This window comes from Bufo bufo (assembly GCF_905171765.1).
Source record: "Bufo bufo chromosome 11 unlocalized genomic scaffold, aBufBuf1.1 SUPER_11_unloc_2, whole genome shotgun sequence".
In the NCBI taxonomy this organism is placed as follows: Eukaryota; Metazoa; Chordata; class Amphibia; order Anura; family Bufonidae; genus Bufo; species Bufo bufo.
Window position 1 is genome coordinate 182,577 of NW_024400017.1, and position 10,858 is coordinate 193,434.

The 10,858-nt window shown below is 40.2% G+C and overlaps 1 protein-coding gene across 1 annotated transcript; it reads right to left on the bottom strand.

Annotated features, from left to right (window-relative positions):
- Positions 1 to 1,143: 1,143 nt before the first annotated feature.
- On the bottom strand, positions 1,144 to 6,713 carry LOC120983005 (hornerin-like). Its single transcript, XM_040413120.1, has 6 exons — positions 6,680 to 6,713; positions 4,917 to 4,953; positions 4,792 to 4,811; positions 1,928 to 1,951; positions 1,428 to 1,752; positions 1,144 to 1,292 (listed from the first exon to the last, which is right to left on the bottom strand). Exons 2-6 carry the CDS (start codon positions 4,921 to 4,923, stop codon positions 1,168 to 1,170), a joined length of 501 nt encoding a protein of 166 aa, XP_040269054.1. The 5' UTR covers positions 4,924 to 4,953; positions 6,680 to 6,713; the 3' UTR covers positions 1,144 to 1,167.
- Positions 6,714 to 10,858: the final 4,145 nt, after the last annotated feature.

Consider the following 10,858-nt stretch of genomic DNA (forward strand, 5'->3'; position numbering starts at 1 on the left):
CATGTCTCATAGAAATTATATCTGGTCCTTACTATTTATTTGTATTTTACATGTGATGTCATTTGGATTATAATAAAGATGTGCTCATGGTTTTTGTTCTGTTTTTAATAAATTTTTGCAGAATGTAGTATTTTTCATCTGTGTTATTGATTCTTTGGGTACACATGTGTAAGAAATACGGGTTTTGGAAATAATATTTGCATTATATTATATAGATTATGAGGGATTTGTGTAAATGAGAGACAGAGATGGGTAGGTGACTGTATGGTGTATATACTTCATTAGTATGTATCTAGCTCCTTTTGTCTGATTCTCACAGATAAAGGTTTTAGAGTATCCTGTACCTCTTACATATGCTGATAGGTAGTGAACAAAATGAAACCCAAAATGTAATGTGTTATAAAATGGTAAAATAACTGGTTGACAAAGATTCTGTGGGCAGGTCCACAGACTCTTAGATAACCGTTATGGAACATTGACAAGGAGGGGGTTGATAGCTCTCAAGGGATAAAAAAATCCATAATTTGGACATTGAGGGGAGGGAGCTGGAAGGAACTTGGGAGGGAGCTGGAAGGAACTTGAGGGGAGCTGGAGAAGAAGAGGAGAGACAAGGAATGGAGGCCCATGTTTGGTAACTATAAACTGTAAGGAATTTAAATGTTAAGTTACCAACTTGAAAATAGCATACTGTAATATTGTATACTGGAATTTGTAAGTAACAGTAATTATTGTGTGCATAAATCTCTGTATATGTAATATTTATTTCTTTTTGTTCCACTGTAACTCCATAGATACTTATCTATAATAACTGTAATATCAATTTTTCACACTATTGTGTCTCATTTATTGCATCCAACCTTGGAATCAGATATTATATATAAAATATAATATATATATATATATATATATATATATATATATATAAAAAATATTATATATATATATATATATATATATATATATAATAATTTCTTACACCTGTGATTTATTTAGTAGGTAATGAGCCCTCTTCATATTGGTAGACTTAAATGACAAGAGGAGACGTTAAATTGCTGTAATCACAACAGAATTTTATTTATATGCTTTGGCTATAGAATAATTTGGTAAGGATGAAGAGACAGTAATTATCATGAGGTATATATAGCTATTGGAGTGTAAACCACAGGTCTATTGCTTATCTCTTCCTTGTCTAAGTTTATAAGAAGAATCCTGTCCCTGTCCTTGACTCTGTCCTCCTTGCTGGGTTCCACAACTTTGTTGCCCACTGCCCTGACTTCCCCCAGTCTGCTGGCCACTGCTCTGACCCTGTCCTTGTTGGTATCCACTACCCTGCTGACCACTGCTCTGACCCTGTCCTTGTCGGTTTCCACTACCCTGCTGGCCACTGCTCTGACCCTGTCCTTGTCGGTTTCCACTACCCTGCTGACCACTGCTCTGATCCTGTGCTTGTTGGTTTCCACTACCCTGCTGACCACTGCTCTGATCCTGTCCTTGTTGGTTTCCACCGCCCTGCTGACCACCACTCTGATCCTGTCCTTGTTGAGATCCACTACCCTGCTGACCACCGCTCTGATCCTGTCCTTGTTGATTTCCACTGCCCTGCTGGCCACCGCTTTGATCTTGTTGTTTTCCGCTGCCATACTGGCGGCTGCTGCCAGTTTGCCCTTGGTTTCCACTGTCTTGTCCACTTCCCTGGCTCTGTTGACCACTGGTTGGGGTTTGGCTGCTTCCTTGGCTTACTGCAGTTGAGGGCTATAAAAAAAAAGACATACATTTTACACTCAAAGGCAACTGTTCATGAAGATTTTTCCTCTCCAGTGTGTTGAAGAATATAATAAAGTACAGATCTACAAGTCAAACAGAACATGGCTTCAGTTCATACTAATAGTTTATAACCTGCAATACCGGTTTAACAAGTTACACTTACCGAGCTCTGTTGGCTGCCAGAAGGCTGGGAAGATAATATCAAAATCAAATTAGAGGTTAAACATGCATACATTACTCTGAATATTATGTGATCTCTGATAAATCCAGACTCACACAATAACCATACATACAAACTGTGTATTTTAAGTATCCGTATATTTGTATATTTTGCACATATTCAAAGGAGTTCAGAATTATAAAAGCTGTCTGCTTTTATCACAACATGCTAGCTTGGTCTATGGGCTGTATCTGGTACCGAAACTTGGACCTATTTACTTGAATGAGGTTGAGCTGCCATATCAGACACAGCCTATGGATGAGTGTCTTTTTTCTGGAAAGAGGAGCAAAAATGTTTCCATATTGATTTCATAATGTCATGAGGATATTTGTATTCTTAATAGATCTGAAACATTTTCTATATACACAAAAGACCCATTACTCTCAAATATTGTTCACAAATCTGTCTAAATCTGTGTTAGTGAGCACTTCTCCTTTGCCGAGATAATCCATCCCACCTCACAGGTGTGGCATATCAAGGTGCTGATTAGACAGCATGAATATTGCACAATATTGAATAATTTCAGCTTTCCCACAATAAAAGGCCACTCCGAAATGTGCACAGTTTTGCCTTACTGGAGAAGGGGGGTCAGAAAACCAGTCAATATCTGGTGTGGTCACCATTCGCCTCACGCAGTGCAACACATCTCTGTCGCATAGAGTTGCTCAGGTTGTTGATTGTGACCTGTAGAATGTTGGTCCACTCCTCTACAATAGCTGTGCGAAGTTGCAGAATATTGGCAGAAACTGGAACACAAATAGTGGCCACACCAGATACTGACTGGTTTTCTGACACCCCCCCCCCCCCCCCATTTCCCCAGTAAGGCAAAACTGTGCAGATTTCGGAGTGGCCTTTTATTGTGGGCAGTCTAAGGCACACCTGTGAGGTGGGATGGATTATTGTCACATCTGTGACAGGTGTTAGAAGGTCTGAAAGACTGGCTGCACATGTGATCTGATAGCCTCTATTGGTTTCACTTTGTCTGTGCGTTGCTGGTATGTCCACACCTCCTGTTCAGGTGTGGATCATGTGACCTTTACCTCTCCGTATTTAGTCTGACTTTACCCATCACTCCTTGCTCTGGATAGCTTCATTTGGTTTTGGAAGAGCTGGAGTGTGGTTCTTGTTGAAGTCCTGTTCATCCATCATCCTCAGAAGTCAAGTGTTCCGCTTGTTGTGTTTTGTATTCCCCCCCCTGGTTGTTTACTAGGCCTGAGTGAGTCACTGGTTCCTTCACCTGGAAAGGGACGGGTTGACTCTGCCCCGTCATTACCTTTAGGGCATCCGAGGGTCAACAGGGTTTTCTAGGTTCCTGTGTATGGGCATCTCTACCATCGAGAGGTGCCCATATGGATAGGAGTTAGGGCCAGGAGCAGGGTTTTATAGGTTGTGACCCTTTTCCTTCCCTAGCGGTGAGGCCTAGTGTCTTTTCCCTTTCTTTTTGTTGTCTTATTGGTGTTTTCACCTACTACATCAGTGACCATTATCTCGGCAAAGGAGAAGTGCTCACTAACACAGATTTAGACAGATTTGTGAACAATATTTGAGAGTAATGGGTCTTAAAGATCTGAAACATTTTCTGAGTTCAGCTCATGCAAAATGGGAGCAAAACCGAAAGTGTTGCGTTTATATTATTGGTCAGTGTATATAAAAGCAGATAATTGAAGATAAAAAGAAGATACTGGAGTCACTTTTGTTGGCGCTGCTGGGCACGATGTCGCAGGCGAGGTTTGTGATATCAAATACTTTTATTAATATCTATGCATTTCAAGGGCGTATAGCTCTCTTCATCAGGACAATATTATGGTCGGGATATTTTACCAGCAAGTAATTCTAAACTGTTGTGACTTCATCACAACATTTTCTGGTAAGCGCAAATTCATTATCTTACTAGAAGTTTTTTGCTACTGTACCACACATGAGGCGCTGCCTCCTCTCTCCCCTTTTCCGCTTTACATAAAAGCAAATAATGCTAGTCGGATTGTAACTTTATTTATATGAACTTGACCTTATACATGAGTTATATTTGTATTTTAAATTTAGATTTCTACAATTTGAAATATGTAGAGATTGTGCCAAATATTGTTACATATTATATACGGATTGTATGCCTACATGTAATAATTTAAGAGTATTAAACAGGAATCATGAGTGTACAGATTCTTAAAAATACAGATATGTCCAAGGGTAGAATTCATTTATAGTGATGTCTGTAGGGATAGTTGGCTAGCTCTGCTAAAAATCTGTGGTTCAGCCAGTTTTCATGTTGTGTATATACAGTAACCCAGAACCGAAAACTTGCAAAACGGTTTATTGTTATTATATAATTTGCTGTAATCTAATGTTCTAATTTACTGCATTGTACAGTTGATATTTTTGTATGGATAGGTCAGGATTAAAGATCCGAACTCAGCCCTTTTTAGGCGGCTAGGAGACTCCTTAGAAGATTAGGCCTATAGAATCGCCTTCTCTGAGACATTTTCTCAGAGAATGCCATTACTACATAAAAATACTCCAGAAGGAGAGAGGATTAGAGGTCAAGAATCTGGAAGACCATGCACTGGAGTATGATACTGTGCTTGTTTAAGGCTTTCAGAAACTTTATTGCCCTGAAAGTGGACATTGCTAATACATTCTTCCAAATTTTGACACGGCCTGACTAGCCTTATCTTAATACTGTACCCCACCGTCTGGGAATTACAGGCAAGTTTTTGGAAGAACCTCAATCATTACAAACATTTCAGTTCATGAACATGTAATAAAACAGGCTTGTTTTTTTTATAAGACAAATTCTTATCTTATCTTACCTTCTTGGAGGGGTTTGATGCTGAAATTGAAAAAAAGAAGGTAAATATACTGCTTTGGTTCACTATTTATGTAAATGATTAATTTTATTTGGATAAGAAGCCATCTATGAATCTGAGGACCTTACCTTCCATGGCTGTGGTTTGGATTGTGTAGAATAAAAGCTGTTGAGAAATTAAAAAATAGTCATTAAAGTAGATTAAAGGACTTGGGACTTAGGAAGTGCAGGCGGTGCACGTGTCAAGGATTCGGTCCTTAGAATTATTTTAATACATTTCATGAACATCCCATTGGTTTCAGTGGGCACCGTGATTCATTTCTGCTGCAGGGATTGTTAGGTTTAAAGGGAGCTCTACCCCCCCCCAAATTTTTATTTTTTTAAATAATAAGCAGTGTATAGTGTAAGTGACGCTAAGTCCAGTTATGTAATGTTGATCTTCATACTAACTTGCATTCCGACAAACCAACAATAAAATGCATTGAGGGATTGTGTGAGTGAGCAGAACAGTCCTCTTAATGCATTTTACTGCTGGTGGGAGCCCAGTGTTGGAATACAAATGAGTATTAAGATAAAAATGACATAACTGGACTCAGCGTCACTTACACTACACACCACTTATTCTAGTTTGGGGGGTGTTTTGGAGATGGCAGATTCTTCACTTTAAGAAAGCAGGAATTCTTTTATCCCCATACTACTTGGGGACACAACTAAAAAATGGGAAAGGGCAATCAGAAACTCTGATGAAGGATACATAAGACTGTGTATATGAATGATAGCTTTTGCAAAAGATTATGATTTGGGCCTTCCCATAGAGCTGGTAGAAGTTGATATAATACTTCCTTCATGGCAACTACAGATCTTATGCAGTAAACCTTGGATTATATACCTGGACATCTGACAGAACCGAATCCACTGCTAATAATTTAGATTGTCATCACATATAAAGTGGGTGGTTGGCGTCACCTTCTCCCACTATATTTTTTAATAACTTGTTACTCAATTATGTGTTCATCTTCATGTCAGATTGCCGTAGTCTGGTTGAAAAGTCATTGCGATAATTAGCATTTACAAGCCGTCTTTCTATTTCTATAGCATATAGAGTAATAAAATAATAATCCCCTAGGGGTGAATGGTGCCCGTTCCTCATAAGGCCAGGTTGCAGTAACTGACATTTGCCAGCTGCACCTGTACTTGCCATGGTTTAGGTTGCAAATACAGGTGTAGGCCACTGGCGAGTGGTAATCCAGGTGGTTATAGCAGCCTGGCTACACCATGTTTGGGCACCTTAAGCAAAGGAAAATTTACAACATGATCTGGTTTTGGGGAACGTACTCAAAACAGAAATCTTTTATCCTAAACCCATTATCCAAATTGTACAATTATGCGAAATGATCTAAGAATGCAAGCTGTAGGAATCAGCCAATTTTCACCATTAACAGAGTGTATATTGCTCAAGCAAGTAATTACTGAAATATATGTGAGAAGTGATTTTAGGGAAATAGGGAATTGCTGCTTATAGACTCCATACAGTCTGTGTGATGACTGCACGACTAAGGAACATGCTTGTGGTGGAGAGGAGGAACAGGGACATGGGAGTTCACACTAATCATCAGTGGGTCTCCCAGCCATTTAACATATATCTCCTGTGCATAGGTGAAGGCCCTATAACATGTCCCTTAAATGGCTGAATGTCTGCTCAGATAAAGGCTTCCTAGTTTAGCAACTTATCCCTGAAACTCAAGAGTCCCTCTAGAAGTATAGTCCTTATGAATTTCCTGAATAGATTATCTGTTGGTCCAGAGGAGCACAAAGAAAGAGAAACTTCACAAGCAATGCCTTGCAGAAAAACTACTATGGATGATCTTGTAGTAGTAGTAGAAGTCACCTACCTTGAGCAAGCAGTAGTAGAATCTGAGATACGAATATCCATCTCACTCTATTTATACTGGAAGAATAGCTAGATGTAAACACTATGGAATCCAGCCCAAACAAGGTGTAGTCATCAAGAATTCATTGACATAAATATAATTTAGTAATACTCTTTATAACAATCATTTCAAATAATTACTATCATTATTTCAGATTCCTAGGAGGCCCTTTTTATATATTTATATGACCTTGTCCCAGGTAGACAGTGGAAATGGCATTTACTGAGGTCAGTAAGGGCAAATAAAATGCACATAGATTATTACTACCCAGAAGCATAACTTTACATTTATCCACATTAAATCTCATTTTCCATGTTGATGCCCAAACGATCAGTGTCCAAATCAGCTAGTAGTTTTTGGACATCTTCCATAGACTGCACAGTACCACATAGCTTGGGGTCATCTGCAAAAATAGAAACAGTGCTATCAATCCCATCCTTTATATCTTTAAAAAATAAGTTAATTAATAGGGGGCGCCACTGAATTTTGGGGTAAACCACTTATAACCCTTGACCATTCAGAATAGGAATCATTAACCACAGCTCTCTGGACACTGTTCTTCAGCCAGTTTTCCATCAAATTATACATTTTACTTTCTATAACTATAGACCTTATTTTACCAATTAAACATCTATGAGGGACAGTATCAAAAGCCTTTGCAAAATCCAGAAACACTACATCCACAGCCACCCCTTTGTCCAGACTTCTACTCACCTCCTCATAAAAACACATCAGGTTAGTCTCACAACTTCTGTCCTTAGTAAACCCACTTCACTGGTGCAGTTATTTGTGGCAAAAGCGTTTAGTGGCCTATTTAAGTACAAAAAGAAAAATACATTCGCAGTTCACATCAGCGGTTATATGTGTTGAAAACATTTAGTCGCCTATTTCAGTACAAAAAGAAAATTCATTCTCAGTTCACGTCGGCGGTTATATGTTTTGAAAGCGTTTATTGGCCTTTTTCAGTACAAAAAGAAAAATATATTCTCAGTTCACGTCAGCAGTTATATGTTTTGAAAGCATGGCTGGGAGTCAGCAGGGTGGCAGCAGTGGGAGGTTGGGAGCCAGTTGGGTGGACGTGCCCGGGGTAGACCACCTGTTTCGCAGCAGCCTACCTGCCCGGGAAGTAGTGGTGCAGGGGTTCACGGAAGTAGCGGCGGTAGCAGTCAGTCAGTGCAGCAGTTATATGTGTTATTTTGTATTTTAGTACAAAAAGAAAAATATATTCTCAGTTCACTTTGGCAGTTATTTGTGTTGAAAGCATTTAGTGGCCTATTTCAGTACAAAAAGAAAAATTATATTCTCAGTTTACATTGGCGGTTATATGTCTTGAAAGCATGGCTGGGAGTTAGCAGGGTGGTGGCAGTAGGAGGTTGGGAGCCAAACGTGCCCGGAGTAAACCACCTGCTTCGCAGCAGCCTACCTGCCCGGAAAGTAGTGGTGCAGGGATTCACGGAAGCATCAGTGGTAGAAGTCAGTGCGGACTGGGGAAAATCAACTACTGGGCGGTGTGGCAGTTTTTTGGTAAGCCGCCGGAGGAGGTTAACATGGCCATATGTAGAATATGTGGGCAGAAGGTGAAGTGTGACCAGGGTGCCAATGTTGGCACCACAGCCCTGCGTCAACATATGCAGCGTCACCATATGTGGTATCCTGATGCTGCTGCTGCCATCTCCACACTGTCACCTTGCCACTCTGTGGTATCCTGATGTTATTGACATCTCCACACTATGTCACCTTGCCACTATGTGGCCTCCTCATGCTTCTGCCACCTCCATAATTTCTCGTTGTCGTGCTACTCTGGCTTCCTCATGCTGCTGACACCCCCACATTTTGTCTTCGTGCCACTCAGTGGCCTCCTCATGCTGCTTCCATCTCGACAATCTCTCATCGTTCTGATACTCTGTGGCCTCCTCATGCTGCCGCCACCTCCAGACTCTGTCATTGTGCCACTCGGTAGCCTCCTCATACTGCTGCCAATCCAGACTTGGTCATTGTGCCACTCAGTGGCCTTCTCATACTGCTGCCAACTCCAGACTCCGTCAGTGTGCCACTCTGTGGCCTCCTGATGCTGCAGCCACCATCAGACTTTGTCATTGTGCCACTCGGTGGCCTCCTCATGCTGCTGCCACCTCCACAATCTCTCATCGTCGTGCTACTCTGGCCTCCTCATGCTGCTGACACCTCCACACTTTGTCTTCATGCCACTCTGTGACCTTCTCATGCTGCTGCTACTTCCACAATCTCTTGTCGTCATGCTACTCTGTGGCCTCCTGATGTTGCCGCCACCTCCAGACTCTGTCATTAGGCCACTGTATGGTCTCCTCATGCTGCTTCCACCTCACCACTATGTCATAGGTCCACTCTGTGGACTTATTATGCTGTTCCCACCCTCCCCACTTCATGACTGGGCCACTATTTTGCCTTTTGGCCTGGCTGATATCATGATTTATTTGACCTTTCTTCTTATCTGTCAGAAGGAAGGAAAAATGAGATGCACTACGGATTCTGTCTGTGTAGCAGCTGTAAGGCCTGTATGGTCTCATCAGAATTGGCTTATGATTTGGTAGCCAAAAGCAGGAGTGGGTACAAAACACAGAAGACATGCAAATATTCTATTCATGTGTCATCTCTGTTTTAGATCCACTCCTGTTTTATATTGGCATTAGCAATACTGATGGATTATTGAGAAAATTCTGACAGAGTGAAGGCGTATGCTTCACAGACAGGATCAGTTTTTTGTGGTCTATTGTTCTGACAGTTCAGAGGAAGGGCAAATTAATCAGTGACGTCAACACAAACTTACTGCTGACACCCTCTTCACTCTGTCAGGGGGTCTCTACTTGTATACGTGTTTAATAGAACACGTTCTGTAGACATCTATGTGGAATCAGCTGACGACGGTGTAAAAGGAGTGCGCTTCTTCTTGGCGCTAACATCGACCTGTAAGGCTGAGTTCATACCTGAGTTATTTGGTCAATTTTGGCCCCATAACTGCCCTAATAAGTGAAGAGTGCAGTGATTCTAAGACTGACACCTGTCATCTGCATGTCATACGGACTCACAGTATTATTTCACTACCAAAGCAGACTCCCTATGCGTGTTACTACTGCAAGGCACAGTGTTCTACACCACTATAAAGGCACTCAGCAGCCAGGAAATAGCCGTTTTTTAACATAATTTGCCGCAAATATATTCGGATTGAACCGAATTTTTCCCGAAAAATTCAGCGAACCGGCAAACCGAATTTAAAAAAAAATTCATTCATCTTTACTTATATTAGTTAACAAACCATATACACATAAAAATGAAACCTATTTAGAATACATGTAAACTGTATCACCTTTAAGTACATCTTTGGGGATATTTTTTGTCATTGCATTTTACTAATTATTAGATAAAATACAATTTTATAAAAAATATCAGCAGTTTTTCCTACAGCTTTCACTTTCTCTACCACTAGAGACAATGTCTCTCTGCCTTACACTGAATTCATCCAGGATCTACTCTGGCCCCTTGATCTGTATCTCTTATCTCCTGACAGCTCATAAACACTCATTATAGTTAAATTGCTATTAAACCTGATAAGAATAAAAAAGTACGTATGGTGATCGTCGTAACAGAAAAAAACTTTAAAAGGGCTAAGTCATATTTTCTGATCACTTCTACCCCTACAAAATTAAATGTCATACATAACCCAAAGTGGTATCAACAAAAACTGCAGATCACCTCTCAAAAAACAAGCCCTTTCTCCATAGATGGAAAAGTACATGTGAAAAAGGTATGTGTATCAGAATATAGGGAAGCAATGACATTTTTTAAAAGTTTTTAATTTTTTTTTAAAAGCATTAAAACATAACACAAACTATATAAATTTGGTATTGCTATAATCGGACTGACTAACCAATGAATGTCCCATTTATAATTTTTCCAGCTTCCTAATACATTGTAATGAATCACTTTAATATTCCATACAAAGTATAATCCCTCATATGGCTAGGTGGAAATATAAGCGCTAATTTGCCATCACAGCCCATGCTTAACCACACCATGGACACCACGACCAAAGTACATGGATACAGCTCCAACCAACAACAACCCCATCATCCCCCAGTCAGTGTCCTAAGTACCCCAATGTCT

Bases quoted from the DNA above. Each gene is read 5' to 3' on its own strand.
- LOC120983005 (XM_040413120.1), bottom strand. The intron at 1,753-1,927 runs GTAAGTGTAACT...TTTTTTTTATAG, and splicing joins CTGGCAGCCAACAGAGCTCG to CCCTCAACTGCAGTAAGCCA. The intron at 1,293-1,427 runs GTCAGCAGGGTA...GTCAGAGCAGTG, and splicing joins AGCACAGGATCAGAGCAGTG to GCCAGCAGACTGGGGGAAGT.